Genomic DNA, 17,225 nt, shown 5'->3' with positions numbered 1-17,225 from the left:
AACAACAGGAGGAGAGATGGGTTTGCTTTAAGAGCATATTAAATAAGGGCATTAGCCAATGCATCACATTGAGTAATAAAAGCTAGGCTTGTGCAATTCGTTTCGTAACGAATCGAAATTCGTCCGAATTTTGCATCTTTCGGTCATTCGGATGCATCCGAATGTCCGAATAAATAAATAACGAATTACAACGAATACGAAAGAAATATAACGAATGAATTCGACATGATTCGGTAATTTTTAAAGATCTAATGAAACAAAAGGTGAGCTCAAAGTAAATCTTATAGTCCAATCAGCTAATTAATTTTTTGCTGGAGGATGGATTACTGGCAAAGTGCATTCCTGAAAACTGAGTTAGAAGGGTGTTGTATTGTATTTGAGCCGACGTACTAAATGATTTCAACATGATTCGACATTATTTCAACCGCATTGGAAAATATTTTGTGATCCGACTTTAGGGTCATGTATCTCGGGGTCACTTAGTGCTAGAAACTCCAAATTTGGATATGTTGTAGTGCTAGTACTATTGTGTTTGTATATCAAATTTGGGGTTTCTAGCTATAAGACCCCGAGATATGTGGCCCCAAATTCGGGTCGCAAAATGTTATTAGAGCAGAGAATGACATTTTGCGACCCAATATTTGGGGCCACAAATCTTGGGGTCACTTATAGCTAGAAACCCCAAATGTGATATGCAAACAAAATAGTACTACAACATATCTAAATTTGGAGTTTCTAGCACCAAGTGACCCCGAGATACATGACCCTAAAGTCGGGTCACAAAATATTTTCAAATGCGGTTAAAATAATGTCGAATCATGTTGAAATCATTTCGAATCCAGTAGAAATATTTTCGAATTTGGTTGAAATATTTTCGAATGTGGGCGATTTTTCGAATTCGGTTGAAAACGAATTTAAGGAAGTTAACGAATATAACTAAACGAAATTAATGAATTAACGAATTAAAACGAAACTAAACAAATTTTTTCCTTTTGCACATGTCTAATAAAAGCGAACAACAAATGGCTTGATGTTGAGGGATCATCATCAGCATTCAGACTTTATAAAGAATGCAACAAGAATTGTAAGGGTGCAATAAGGTCGGCTAAGATAGAACATGAAAGACACAGTGGAGGAGAGGAAAAAAAATATCCCAAGAAATTCTTTATGTAAATAGTATTAAAAAAAAAAAAAAAAAAGGACAGACCATATTGGCCCCATAAACAAGGAGGAAGGACATCTGGGTACAAAGGATGGGGAGATGGCGAAGGTATTGAATTTATTCTTCTCCTCAGTCTTCATGAGGGACTTCAGTAACCAAAACTGCAGTGTTTATCCTCACGACACATCACAGGAAGCATCCTCATTGCTAACAGAGGACAGAAGTAAAATTAGACTTGGGAAACAAAGCAGTTTTTTTTAGCAGAAAAGAAAAAAAAAAAAAAAAAGAGAAGGCAGCACCTACAAACACTGCAGCTGCTGACTTAATAAAAATTGGACACTTTCCTGTCCCAGGGTCCAGCGATGCAGGGGATTGAAAGCCCCACTTGTCTCAACCTCTGCTCATCAGCATCGCAACTGTGGGCGCCCGGCTGTGGCTCCACAGCTGGGCGCCCACTGTGCATGCGCCGTGGCTGCACAATCTAGGACCTGTGACATGTCCCAGATGATTGCCTAGAGCGGGGGGGGGGGGGGAGGTGATCTTCCTTCCAGCACCGAGTGTGCGCCAGAAGGGAGTGGGAGCTGGAAAAAAATAAAAAAAATTATGACATGCCAAATGTGACATGTCAGGGGCTCACCTTCTCTTGAAGCGGAAGTTCCATTTTTGGGTGGACCTCCACTTTAACAATAATCTAGGATGGAAAGGGACCTGGGGGTCCTAGTAGATGATAGCAGCAGCTTGGCATTGCATGCCATTGCTGAGTCTAACAAAGCAAATAGAATAATGACATGCATTAAAAAGGGGTTGAATTCCAGAGATAGAAACGATAATTCTCCCGCTCTACAAGACTTTGGTCTGACCGCACCTGGAGTATGCTGTCCAATTCTGGGTACCAGTCCTTAGGAAGGATATACTGGAAATGGAGCGAGTACAAAGAAGGGCAACAAAGCTAATAAAAGGGTCTGGAGGATATTAGTTATGAGAAAAGATTGCGAGCACTGAACTTGTTCTCTCTAAAAGAAGAGACGCTTGAGAGGGGATTTGAATTTTAATATACAAATACCGTACTGGTGACCCCACAACAGGGATAAAACTTTTTTTGTGGAAGGGAGTTTAACAAGACTTGTGGCCACTCATTAAAAGTTAGAAGAAAAGAGGTTTAACCTTAAACTAGCAGCAAGGATGTGGAATTCCCTTTCACAGGCGTTGGTCTCAGCAGGGGGAGCATCGATAGTTTCAAGAAACTATTAGATGAGCACCTGAACGCCCACAACAGAGGGATCTACAATGTAAATACTGACATAATCACACATATAGGTTGGACTTAATGGGCTTGTGTCTTTTTTTTTACCTCACTTCCTGTGTAACTATGCAATGCTTGCAAAACAAACCAAAGAAATTCCTGGCTTATTTACTTACTGACCATCCTGCAACCAAATTGTCCTGTCTAAAATTATACATTAACCACTTGGGTACCACGCTATTGCCGAATGACGGCATTAGCGCGGACCTAGATTTCCAGGACTACGTCTATTGACGTCGTCCTGGTTACGAGCGGCCTGCGCGCCCCCTGAGGGGCGCGCGCGGCGCGCTCTGTGATCGGCGAGTCCGTGAGACTCGCCTGATCACCGATCCGTGTAAGGGGTCGATCCCGACCCCTTATCACGTGATCAGCTGTCAGCCAATGACAGCTGATCATGTGATAGAACGGAGCCGGTAATCGGCTATTATTCCTCCTCGCGCTGACAGCGCGAGGAGAAAAAAAAAAAGCCGATCACCGGCGGCCGTGATCGGGACATCAATGAAAGGCACCACATGCCACCTGCCAGTGCCCACCTGCCTCCCGCAGTGCCATCCTGAAAAATAACAAAGTAAAAGTAAGTGCCCCCCGTCTGTGCCCATAATGCCCACAGTGCCACCCCACAGTGCCACCCACAGTGCCACCCACAGTGCCACCCACAGTGCCACCCACAGTGCCACCCAATCTGCCTCAAAGGTGCTGCACCCCAGTGCCGCCCATCAGTGCCCAGCAGTGCCGCCCATCAGTGCCACCTATCAGTGCCACCTATCAGTGCCCATCCGTGCCACCCATCCGTGCCACTTATCCGTGCCACCCATCCGTGCCATCTTATCTGTGCCCATCTTTGCCCATCAGTGCCGCCTTATCTGTGCCCATCGGTGCCGCCTTAACTATGCCTATCAGTGCCCACCAATGCAGCCCATCAGTGCCCACCAATGCAGCCCATCAGTGCCCACCAATGCAGCCCATCAGTGCCCACCAATGCAGCCCATCAGTGCCCACCAATGCAGCCCATCAGTGCCCACCAATGCAGCCCATCAGTGCCCACCAATGCAGCCCATCAGTGCCCACCAATGCAGCCCATCAGTGCCCACCAATGCAGCCCATCAGTGCCCACCAATGCAGCCCATCAGTGCCCACCAATGCAGCCCATCAGTGCCCACCAATGCAGCCTATCAGTGCCGCCTTATCAGCGCACTTCAATGAAGGAGAAAAATGACCCGTTTGCAAAATTTTATAACAAACTATTAAAACATGATTTTTTTTTTTTGCATCTTTTTTTGTTTGTTTACCGAGCTGTAACTAAATACCACCAAAAGAAAGCTCTATTTGTGGGAAAAAAATGATAGAAATTTCATTTGGGTACAGTGTTGTATGCCCGCGCAATTGTCATTCAAAGTGCATCAGCGCTGAAAGCTGAAAATTGGTCTGGGACTGAGGGGGGTTTAAGTGCCCAGTAAGCAAGTGGTTAAAAACAGGGGTCTAGTTTACACATATTTGCAAATATATGCTTAAGCTACAGTGCCCATCATGGCACCCCAGTATACTCAGTTGGTTAGCAGCCTAGTCAGTGAGTTGGGCTGGGAATTTCTCCGGTTTTGTAGGTGTTGCCCTTCCATGTGCTCTGTGCTGCAAAGGGTAGTTATGGGGTGGGGGGGGGGGGGGTGGAATTGTATAATATATAACAAATATAATCATTTAACTCCAGCCTGTTCAAGTAAGCTTTGACAAAAAAAAAACAAAAAAAAACCTGGATGTTGATTGGTTTCTATGCAGAACTGCAACAGATTTTGCGCTCTCCAGTTTTAAGAAATCAACCCCAATGTGCTGTGAATGCAGAGAGTGCAGCCCTGTGATCATGACTTAGTACACGTGTGTGGAAGTGACATCATGGTGGCTTGGCCATTCAAACAGGCCAAAGAGCACAAACTCAGAAGACCAGGTGAAGATGGAAACAAACACCAGAAGTGGTAACAGCGTGCCAGTGGAGGACTCTGTTTCAAAGGTAAGTCATACTGTGATGGGAGTCACTTTGGGTGGGGGGGCTTGTGGGACCCAGAATCCCTTGGGGAGGTTGGTAAACCCTTGTTTCAGCTCCCCATGCACTGCCTATGTCTAAGTTACCCTGTGTCTCTAATAGGGGCACAGGGGGACCGAGAACCCCAGTCTGATCTGTATTAGACTCACTGTTCAACCATGCTGGATATTATATTTTAAGATTTTCACCTTTGTTGTATTGCAGTTTTAGTGATCTCTTGCAGCCTCTTTTGCAGACACTTCCTATGCACCGCAACAATGGTTGCATTGCCATTTCACACAAGGTTTCCTAATCGTGACAACAGCAGACGATGCCTGTGCAACGCATGTCTAAATGGTCACTTGTACCAGAAGCCCATGTGACAGGGCGACAACACAGAAACACAGATGGAAGAGACAGAGTGGTCACTCTATAAAAACAGAATGCTGAACAAGTACTTTCATGGTAGGATCATCAGGTATTTATTGAAGCTGCAAATTCAAAAAATGACTTGAAAAGCTTTACGAGATTTTAATGCTCGAGTTCACATATACTGTGCTAAGAACAGAGGCCAGAACAAAAAATAAATAAAAAAATTTGCATGCTGCTCCAGGTCAGCAACTCAAAGTATTGAAGCCAATGGATCAGCATGACCACAAGGCAACTAACATTTTCAGAATGAGAAGCCAGCAATGGCATTCTCCATGCTAGTCTTAGTACAGGTTTCCTTTAAAAGCTCCCAATGAAAAAAAAAAATCCTTAAATAACCCATTCAGAGAAGTTGCATTTACGGCTCTATTCTGGAATGATATTTGATCGATGATTCCTTTTGCTTTACCGCCATTTCCTAATAAGTAGTCCTAGTATGAAGCGCACATCTAATAACCTACAAACCCATACATTTATAACCAGGTTTGGTTCCCTACCCGATGTACATCACATAATCTGGTACTTGACTTCTGATTTAATAACATAGGGAGGGGATGTTCTGTAGTCCACAAAGAATAGGAACAGGTTGATTGAAAAGGATTAAAAACATTTGGGACTTTGTATGAGGCATAGAACAGGACAGTCCATAACCTCCATCCCTGAATTGACAAGACTAAGAAGGAAACATGTAGGACTTTATATCAAGAATGTGGTAAACATGGACATCAAGCATGGCTGTATTTTATAATATTATAACTGCTATACATCAGTGTAAACAAGGAATGATTGGTGTATAAAATAAATAGGTTTATTCCATAACATGTAATACATACAAGCATAATAAAAATGGTAATACATAAAATAACACACATGTCATCCATGGGCATAAATTGTAGAGCCATATATAACATAATACAATATAGGTTACGAGATAAAAAACACGTGGGCAGCATTCAATTTCTCAACGCGTTTCATGGAATAGCTCCACTCATCAGGAGCAGATGCATTTTAAAACTCTAAAATTGGTAAAAGATAATCCTAACCATCAATGGGTATCAGCATGGGAGAGGGGGTACAAAAAAAAAAAAAAAGTAATGGAAAGAAACTCACCCTGTAATGACCAAGTCGGAATCTGGGTATGCGACGAGGGCCAGCTGGGGTGATCATCAGTCCCGGGAGATAAAGGTAGTATAACCCAAGGCATAAGACGACAACCCATCAAGGAACAACTTTACCAAGGAATAAGGTAGCCCGTGGAAGAGCAACAGGTTGATATTGTTTAAAGACTGCAGAAGATGCAGGACAGCACTGGGTTCTGGCAGAGAAACTATTGCTTCCACACAGTGAGCAACAGTTATTCTCTGCAGCATGCTGGCAGGGGACTGGCTCATCTACTCTGCTGTGGCTCTTCTCTAAAGAAAATGAACTGTAAAGCTTTGCACATTTCTGTTTTGATCCACCTGGATTCATTTGGCCGACTAATGCTATTACCTTTGACCAAACAGAAAAAATAAGCAAATTTGAATAAAACACTTTAACATATTAAAAGCCATTATACTTACACCCATGTGGTCAGCCATCTCCTCGCGGTCAATGAGAATTTCTGTGAGACTCTTAGTGCCCAGCATGTTTCTTAGGGTGGTCTGGGCCAGCAATTGAGTTGCTTGATTGGCATTGTCCACTTTGACTACTGTAATAATTGGATTGAATATACGATAAAAGACAACGGCATCAACCATGATGGTCACTGAATCTTTAGTGAGAACCTGAAAAGGGGGGGGGGGGGGGGGGGGGATTAAATATGAATAAAATTTACACTTAAAAAAATAATAATAATTAATAATAATGATAATAATAATGTCTTACTGTAGAATCATAGCGGCTTAACCACTTGACCACTGGGCACTTAAATCTCCTTCCTAACCAGAGCAATTTTCCGTTTTCAGTGCTCTTACATTTTAAATGACAATTAGTCAGGCCACATGCTACCCATATGAGCTGTGTCTTTTTTTTCCCCACACAAATAGAGCTTTATTTTGGTGGTATTTGATCACCACTGTTTTTTTTTTTGTGCTATAAAAAAAAAAAAAAAAAAACACAAGCATTCTTCTTTGTTTCAGTTATAAACTTTAGCAAATTAGGTAATTTTTCTTCATAAATTTTGGCCAAAATTTATACTGCCACATATCTTTAGGCCCCTTTCACACTGGGGCGGGAGCGGCGTCGGAGGTAAAGTGGCGATATTTTTAGCGCCGTTTTACCAGCGGTATGCAGCCGCTAGCGGGGAGGTTGTAACCCCCGCTAGCGACTGAAAAAGGGTTAAAACTGCCCGAAAAGTGCTGCAGTATAGCTGCGCTGCCCCATTGATTTCAATGGGTAGGAGCAGTTTAGGAGCGGTGAATACACCGCTCCTAAGATGCGGCTAGCAGGACTTTTTTCACTGTCCTGCTAGCGCACTGCTCCAGTGTGAAAGCCCTCCGGCTTTCACACTGGAGTGAAAGGGGCCAGATTTTTTTCAGGCGCTACACAGGTGCTATTTTTAGCACCTGAAAAAACGCCCCAGTGTGAAAGGGGCCTTAGTAAAAATAACCCAAATCCGTGTATATTATTTGGTCTGTGTGACAGTTAGAGTCTACAAGCTATGATGCCAATCACTGAAAATTGATCTCACCTGATCACACTTTGTGTACTGATGGCCTCTCATTTCTTGAAACTCACAAGCCAGGAAAGTACAAATAGCCCCCAAATTAGCACTTTTTGGAAGGTAGACATTTCAAAAAAGGTAGTTAGGAGGCATTCTGAGTTTTTTAAAGTTGTAATTTTTTCCCACAATTCTTTGCAACATGAATTATATTAACAGGTTATTTCTCTCACACCACAAATCATACCCCCACATTCTTTTTTTTTTTTTTTCACAATCAAAGGTTTTATTGAGAGTATAGTCGGGTTTACAATTAACATAAGATTATAAATGTCGTCAACAGTGGTATGTATACACACATTGATACAGATAGGTAGCATTTGTGTTGTAACCAAGTATCTCAATTAGAACAAAAGATAAAGTAAGATCCAATAGCTAAAGTGAAAACTAAAGATACCACTGGATAGATCGTGTATTAGAAGGAGGGTGAAAGAGGGTACAAGGTAAAGGGGGATGGAAGTCAAGGGGGGGGGGGGGAGGGGTACCATCGCACTGGGATTCGATTCCTTAAGTTAAGTGTATATCTAATAGAGGCATATATAGCTCAATCATTCTGTTTCTCCTTTCTATTTCCTTTTCTACTGAGAATATTGGGGAAGGGTAGTTCAGCCCATAACACATTCTACTACTCCTGAGTATGACAATACCACACGTGAGACTTTTACACAGCCTGGCCACATAGAGGCCCAAAATCCAGAAGGGTAACATCAGGCATTCTAAAGACATAAATTACACATTTCATTTTTTCACTACCTCTTACACTTTTAAAGGCCCTGGAGCACCTGGACAATGGAAACGTCCACAAAAATGACCCCATTTTGGAAAGTAAACACCCTAACGTATATTCTATAAGGCATAATGAGTCTTTTGAACATGTCATTTTTTCCACAAGTTTTTGGAAATAGTGGAAAGAAAAAATTAAAAACGCTTTTTTTTTGCAGAACGTTGTCCACTTATTTTTGTGATGTACATGCTATATCAATATATTATGGCACCCCAAAATATATTCGGCTATTCCTCCTGAGCATGGCGAAATCACACGTGGGAGACTTTTCCACAGCCTTCCCACATACAGAGGCCCAACATGCAGGGAGCACCATCAGGGACATACAGTACATTTCAGATCTAATTTGACTACCCATTACAATTGAGACACTGATGGGCAATGTAGTGGCAAGGATGTGGCACAGATAAGCACTGCTGTGGCATGAATGAGCAACGGATGGAGCACGGATAAGCCAGGAATGGATGACGTATAGATGGACGCATATGGAGCATAAATGGGCAGAGATCAGCACTGTGGGCACTCCTGAGACAACCCACAGAGCTGCTGCACCCGGCTCCCTCCTTGCACACTATACTGATCGGGGTGAGGAGAGGGAAGGAACTGCACCGGACAAGCTTCGGTTTGTTGACTATGACGGAGCAATCAAGTGGTAAAGGGGCGCCGACATTGGCCCTTTTCCCCATTCTGTGGCAAAGACCAGACGTTCACGGATCTTTCAGGGGGCGCGTAGGAGTGCAATTCTGTGAGGTCGTCCATGGATGCCCTCCCAAAATAAGCCAACCACGCTGTAGCCATCCTTCGGGTATGGCCCGGTTGGCATGTGGTTAGAGAGGAATTCCAGGTGTGTATACACACACACACACACACACACACACAAATATTTAAAGATATAATATATACATGCACACATACATACAATTGTGCTCATGAGTTTATACACCCTGGCAGAATTTATGATTTCTTGGACATTTTTCGGAGAATATAAATAAACTTTTTTCACTGATGAGAAATGGCTTCAGCCAAACACTAATCAACTGAGTTTACCCTTTAAATCATAATGAAAAAAAACTACCCAAAGGACCCTGATAAAAAAGAAAAAAAAAAAAAAGAAGAAGGTTTACATACCCCAGTTCTTATTACCATGTATTGCCCCCTTTAACATCAACGACAGTTTGAAGTCTTTTGTGGTATTTGTGGATGAGGCCCTTTATCTTCTCAGATGGTAAAGCTGCCATATTCCATGACAGGTTGACTTGGCCTTGTGTTTTGAATCATTGTCATGTTGGAATTAGGGTGACCACATTTCCAAACTGCCATTTAGGGACAATCCCCCCAAATCTCCCCCCGCCGCCCCCAAAAAAATAAAAATAAATACATTTGGTAATTTTTGGGGAGAGAAAAACAGTGGGAACCAGTTTAGACAGGTGGTATGCAACGTGCACCTGCTTTAACTAAGTCACTTAGTGACAATGGCGTACTTTGTACATCACTTACTCTGGCAAGTGAGGGATACCTGTGATCACCTCAAGGAGCTCCCCGTTCTGCCTAGTGACAGTGTCACTGATCATAGCTCCCTGTGACCGGGAGCAGAGATCAGTGACGTGTCACACACAGCCCCTCCCCCTAACAGTTAAAATCACTCCCTAGGACACATTTAACCCCTTTCCTGCCAGTAATTTTTACAGTAAACAGTGTAATTTTATAGCACCGATTGCTGTAAAGATTACAGTGGTCCCAAAAAGGTATCAAAATTGTCTGACATGTCCGCCATAATGTCGCAGTCCCGATAAAAAAAAAAAAAAAAAAAAAAAAAATCGCAGATCGCCACCATTACTAATAAAAATGCCATAAAACTATCCCCTATTTTGTAGACGCTATAACTTCTGCTCAAACCAATCCATATACGCTTATTACGATTTTTTTACCAAAAATATGTAGAATACATATCGGCCTAAACTGAGGAAAAAAAAAAAAAAATAGTTTTTATACATTTTTTGGGGGGTATTATAGCAAAAAAAAATGCTTTTTTTCTCAAAATTTTCACTATTTTTGTTTATAGCGCAAAAAATAAAAACCGCAGAGGTGATCAAATACCACCAAAAGAAAGCTCTATTTGTGGGGGGGGGGGGGGGAAATCTATTTTGTTTGTGAGCCACGTCGCACGACCGCACAATTGTCAGTTAAAGCGATGCAGTGCCAAATCGCAAAATGTGCTCTGGTCTTTGGCCAGCAAAATGTTCCCGGGGCTTAAATGGTTAATAATTGAATAGTGACTAAACAAGAATGAAGGGAAGTGTAAAGACTCGGGTCGTATTTTCCAGCAAGTTGCTGTATCACATCATGAATGATATTTGCTGCCACAACAAATGCTAACCTGGTCCTGGAAGTTTGGCACAGTGGCGGATCAAAACTCGCGGCCTTTGTGGGCAGGAAGAGGCTCAGGAGGAGAACTGGAGAAGTTCGGCTGCTGGCAATGTGCTGCCCTGCAGCAGCTGCGGGAGTAGGCGGTGGCAGCCCTGGGACTGACACTGACTGGGCAGTGGGCACAGGCTGGATCCTGGCTTACCAGCAAGGCCACTACCAGTCAGGGCTGAAAATGTTCAATGAAGACACTTGTTGCTCTGGTGCAGCTGGCTGCTCTCTCTCTGCTGCTGCGGCTGGAGGAGGAGAAGGAGGGAGGAGGTGGGTGGACTCATCTCGGATGTGCGCTGCTCAGCCATAGGGTGCATTGCCCACGTGTCAACCGATGTCACTGGTTGCTAGACATGGGGCAGCCCTAGCCTAGCAACCAGTTTGGCAAATTATATCAGGGTGGCGGACTGGCGGTGTTTTGTTTTTTTCATTCCGGGACACTGTATTGTCCCGGAATGAAGGTGCCTAGGACACGGGACAAAAATCTGAATGAAGGGAAAATCCGGGACACGTGGGCACCCTAGTTGGAATATCCAAGTACGTCCCATGCGCAGCTTCCTGGCTGATGAATGCTCCTCTGGTATTTTTTTGATAACATGCAATTATCTTGCCATCAATTTTGACCAAATCTCTTGTGCCATTGTAGCTCACACATCCCCAAAACATCAGCGATCCACCGCTGTTTCACAGTAGGAATGGTGTACCTGTCAAAGGCCTTGTTGACTCCTCCTAACGTAGCGTTTATGGTTTTGGCCAAAAAGCTCAATTTTGGTCTCATCACTCCAAAGGACTTTGTGCCACAAGGTTTGAGGCTTGTTTCGGTGCTGTTTGGCATTATGTAAGCGGGATACTTTGTGGCATTTGTGTAGTAATGGCTTTCTTCTGGTGACTTGACCATGCAGCCCATCTTTCTTAAGTACCTCCTTATTGCGCATCTTGAAACAGCCACGCCACATGTTTTCAGAGAGTCCTGTATTTCACCTGAAGTTATTTGTGGGTTTTTCTTTGCATCCGAAAAAAAGTTTTCCTGACAGTTGTGGCTGACATTTTAGTTGGTCTACCAGAACGTGGTTTGGTTTCAACAGAACCCCTCATTTTCTTGATTAGTTTGAACACTGCCGATTGCCAGTCTCACTTCCTTGGATATCCTTTTATATCCCTTTCCTGTTTTATACAGTTCAAGTACCTTTTCCCGCAGTTCCTTTGACAATTCTTTCGCTTTCCCCATGACTCATGTAGTGTTGCCACTAGTTACTAACATCCATGCATATTCACCCTGCTGCCAGACATCCATGTAGACAATGAATAGTCTTTTGTTTTGTTTTATTTAGGGAATTGAACTTGGTTGGGGGTAAAGGCATGTGGGATGCCCAAAGGAACAAATTGGTATTTAAAATGATATAACGTTTAATGACTTGGCCTCCCTCTGAATAAGTCTTAGGATCAGTTTCACTTAATGATCCTTAATAGGCCAGGAGCCTGCAATACCCCTTCTTGGCAGCCCTGAACATTTAATTGAAAAAGATACTTTATGTTGGACTACTGATCCCAGCAAGTCCAACTGGCAAATCCTGCATCCGGCTGCAAAAATTTGGCACAAAACCCCAAGTCTCTCCTCTGCACCCAGATCCCCTGGCATGCCTCTTCCAGATCTCTGTGCCTCACTCGCCGACTCCTGCAGGATTTTCCTTGACCATGCTCCTCCAGCTCCTGTTCCAGGACACCTCCCCATGACCATGAAAGGAGAGGCTCCCGAGCTCCTCCGCCAGAGTTGCACCCCCCCCCCCCGGGGTGCTCCTCCTGCACACAGCCTAGCACGCCATTCTTCAGTTCATCTGGCCAACAACTCCTCCCCCAGTAGGCTGACCATGAGTATCTGGGAGACCTGCCACTTCTAGTTGGGGATTGGTCAGGGCTCCTCAGATGTACTCCATGCCACGCCAACTCAGCCCTGCCCCTCTTTCAGAACATTCTCACTGAAAGCAGCGGAGGAACCCAAAAGCTGAAGTAAATGTCAGTCACATCCACTGCTACACTAACCACTCCCTGCCCCCAGATCAAAAACAAACCAGGCTAGCTCACAGCATAGACCTGCTTCAATTTACATGTACTGACAGAACCTACAACACCTCTAGCACCTACCAGGTAGAGGGTGCTATACTCAGAATCCAGAAACATCAGTGCAGCACTGGATGAACAGATGCAAAGGTCTGTCAGGAGTCCAGAAACTCATTGACCTTTTATACACACACACACACACACACACACACACACACACACTAATTACAAGCAAACAATCACAGGTGAGGATGGTTGCCTTTAATAGCCATTCAAAACACAGTTTCAACTTGTATGCATGTTATCAGGCCAAAATGACAAGGGTATGTAAACTTTTGATCAGGGTCATTTGGGTACTTTCTGTTGCAATTATGATTTAAAAAGGGTAAACACAGTTGACTGATAATAAATGGCTTCAGCCAAGCATTAACCATGAGTGAAAGAAAAAAAAAAAAAAAAGTTTGTGTTATTCATATTCTCTGAAAAACGGGAAAGAAAGCCTAAAATTCTGCCAGGGCATGTAAATGTATGAGCACAAGATAAAATATATACATACACACACACACACACACACACGGAAATCCAGCAGCTACTCTGTTGCATTCTGAACACCGGCGGTCGGACACTAGGCACTATCTGAGAATATGTTGCATCCCCTGAATAATTGACAAGTGTTTTCGGATTGAATGAGATTGAGAGTGTAAAGTCACTGCCCCATCTCTCCTTCATTGATGAAAATAGAAGGCATTCTATGAATTGCAGCAGTGCCAAGCCAGTGAACCCCCCCCCCCCCCCCCCTCCAAGCCAGTGAGCAGGGAGTCAGCCACTCTACACAGCACCTAGAAGATTACTGCAAACACTATAATATCACCAACTACTACAGTGGTTGTCGGCTTCCTCCAGAGGCCCCTCGGGTATGAGCTATGCATACTTACATTGGTCAAAGGCAGGTTATTACATGTGTGGAATTTAGATCATAACTGCAGTACAACTTTAAGCTTGGGTCACATCTTGCAAGCATTGGCAGATAAATGAATGGGCAGAGCATAGTATGGGAGGGGAGTGGAGCTCAATCTCAACACTGCAATTTTTAGCATTGGCCCAGGATCCTGAACTTCCTTGCAGATGTATAACCGACTTGAAGTACTTGCATTTACCACTTCAGCAATGTTAATTTTCCTCATATGATATTGAGAACTTCTGTCCGAGATGCTCATCATCCTCCAGCATACCTAAAATGGGCCAGTAACTGCAAACAATGCTCACACTCAGAATCCTCACCAACTGTTATCAAGCTGTTTGCAGGCTTGAGGTTTTTTTTTTTTTTTTTTTATAAAACACACCTTTGTACAGTTAAATAAAAGATTACTAGGGGACATGAAGTAGTGCATGCATTGTTTTGCAAACAGTAGTATGACTCAACATTTTTTTTTGCAATAAAAATAAAGACTCTCCTGGAGATTTTAAAACAAGTTGTATTTGCAGAGTTGTACTAAGCAATATGACCACTAGATGGCAGGCAAGGATTACAATGCCAGCATGCAATGCTTCACAAATTCACATAGAAAGGATATGTATTATCTGCCTGGACAGCCAAGCAAAATGTATTGTTATAAATGACACATTGTGGTATAATTTAAATTTCCTATATTTTCTGTTGGCACTGCAATTACACTTAGCATGATTAAAATGTTTGCTTCAAAAGAAGAAAACGTTCATTTAAAATCTCTAATGCCTTTTGCCATTACCGGAATATTCATCTCTGCCATATAAAAGCAATAGGTTCACAAAAGCAATTTCTTAAAGGGTAAATCCACCCAGCACTTATAGATCAGGTGTCCCTAGATGCCTGAGGACCCATTTAGTGAGATATCAGACCATGGGTCATTGGTTCTGTACACTTAGCCCTTGTACACACGGTTGGAGAATCAGTCGGAATGTGTCCTATCGGACCGCGTTGTCGGATAATCCGACTGTGTGTGGTCTGCATCGGACTGTTTCCGTCGGAATATCCGTCGGACCAAATTTTCCAACTTGCTGTAAATATTTTCTGACAAACTGGTCCGATAGGACATACTCCGATAATGTGTAGAGAATTCCGATCGGACAAAGTGCCACGCATGCTCAGATCAAATTCCTACATCAAAGCTATTGGCTACTAGCCTGAACGTAGTCCCATCGTAACAAAATTACGTCATCACGTTCTGAAAGATCAGATTTTTCAACAACTTTGTCCGACCGTGTGTATGCAACAGTTTCGGACAAGATCTGATGGACAAAATCCGACGGATTTGGTTGTCGGAATCTCCGACCGTGTGTACAAGGGCTAACTGTGGTCATTCTGACAGATTCTGCTCTTGTTGGATATTTGTTTTAAATAATGGGGAATTTAACAGGGAAGCCTGAAACGTATGTAGCACTGACCCCCGTAGGAGCAGCTGGTTTTGCTGGGCTTACCATTTAACCTCTGCAACTCATTCTTTTCTAGGGGTTCCCAAGGTTGATGGCCCAATAACTGCAGAGACCGACACTTGAATCCTTTTCGGAATTTTTATTTGCATAAAACGTTGACCATAACAGTCTCAGTTGGGAATAGAGGGTATGGGTAGTAAAGCTCAGGTACTTTTTGGAAAACTGCTGACACTTGAAATGTCTCTCTAGATGATCCAGGGAATAGCCATTCGCAACTGGATATTTAAACTACCGGATGAATCCCTGTTTGTGGATTTAGCAGCCGACAGGTAATCTAAGCTTAACAAAGTCTCTGCCACAGACTTGATTGTAGCACTTTAAATTAGCTCAATACTTAAGTGTAACTGAAGGATATCTTGCAGCCGGTCCAGCGATACCATAAGAATGTGGATTTACTTGGTGACCTTTCAGCTCAGCTTCCAGGCTCTTACCGAGCAGCCAGCCTCATGCGTGACAGTCTTCTGAAGAGTCCTCTCCTGGCTGCGTTTTGAGTTGCTGGGCCTCTGCAAACCCGAGACGGCACCGGACCACCTTGAAATCCTCTTTCCAGTTACTGTGCCTTGGACTAGCCAGACCTGAGACTTGGAAACAGATGGATCCGTACCCCAGGCCATGAGGGTCTCTGGGACCTGGTCAAGAGGACCAGGACCATGGAGTCAGAACATACTTCTGGACTGGAACCCAGAACCACGTGACTTCAGCACCTTAAGTACCCTCTCCCGGAAAAAACACAGCGAGACAACACACCCACCGATTGGCTGAGAGAGAGATTGGTACCCAATAGGGATGGCCTTGCGTTTCGCCCGGCGGCCGGTTTGCGCCAAATTGTGCTCAAACCGGTGGACTTCTGGCGCTGTTCACACGGCAGACATATGCGTTTGCATTGTGAAGAACTTTGACCCATGATGACACATCCATCATGGGGTACAGGACAGCCAATTGAGACATTTCAGCACATTGACAATTGGACATACCCCCTACCTTATAAATAGACCTGATCTGGTGGCCATTTTACATTGTCTTTTGTCAGTGTAGGGACAGGACGCCGTGTGGAGCAGGGACAGCCAGTGTAATTACTAGCTATTACTATTAGGTCCACAAAGGTCCTTTTAAGGACTGGTATAGGTGTACTGTATATAGGGTTGTACACGTATAATATACTTTCTCAAATATAGAAAGTATATTATGGTGCACTGCTGACTGCTGTGCTGCTGAGTGCTGACCGATTCTGCAGCTGTCTTATCAGTGTAGGTACTGCTGGTGTCAGAGAGCACCGACACCAGCACCGAGATGGAGAGCGCCATCACGGTGCTGGTGTGGTCTCAGTGCTCTCTATCGCGGTGCTGGTGTCAGTGAGGGAGATGGCATCGGAGAAGCCAATCAGCAGGCAGTGCCAGCACCATGGCTGAGGATCAGTACTGGACTGGCACCTCCGGACCACCACAGTGGAGCCCTGCATAGGTGGGGTAAGGGCGGGGCAGAGGGAGGGGCTCAAGCACAGGTTGGCACACTGGGACAGGACTGTGCTGCCCTGACTGGCACTGATCATCTCCTGCACCCCCTTCATAGCCTGGCCTGACCTTGCCTCTCCTCCATGGCCTTCATGCACTCCTGAATTGTCAATTTCACAGATAAAAAAAAAAAAAAAAAAAAAAGAAGAAGAATGCTTGTCATTGTCGATCCCAGATTCACTTAATACTTTTGTTATGTCAGTGTCCATGTTGTGGGACTGTGTGCGCACAGCTAGTAAGTATTTTGTGGCTGAAAATACGACCTGGAGGTTTTTAAGGTTCGTCTGCCATTAAAGTCAATGGGGTTCACCACAAACCTTGCGGTTCGCAAACTTTTGGCCGCATTCACGTTACGTCTCATCGGAAATTCGTCCAT

At 43.8% G+C, this 17,225-nt stretch overlaps 1 protein-coding gene across 1 annotated transcript in view; it reads right to left on the bottom strand.

Annotated features, from left to right (window-relative positions):
- Positions 1-17,225, bottom strand: part of LOC143981892 (stomatin-like) — a 90,501-nt gene that overhangs the window by 42,727 nt on the left and 30,549 nt on the right. The window contains exon 5 of the mRNA XM_077480074.1: positions 6,471-6,674. Within this exon, the coding sequence (XP_077336200.1) occupies positions 6,471-6,674 (204 nt within the window). The remainder of the gene's footprint in view (positions 1-6,470; positions 6,675-17,225) is intronic.

This window comes from Lithobates pipiens, unplaced genomic scaffold (assembly GCF_037356315.1).
Source record: "Lithobates pipiens isolate NorthernLeopardFrog02 unplaced genomic scaffold, aLitPip1_a1.2 Scaffold_16, whole genome shotgun sequence".
NCBI lineage: Eukaryota > Metazoa > Chordata > Amphibia > Anura > Ranidae > Lithobates > Lithobates pipiens.
Note: the sequence above shows the minus strand (reverse complement) of the source record. Positions and strands in the feature narration are given on the sequence as shown.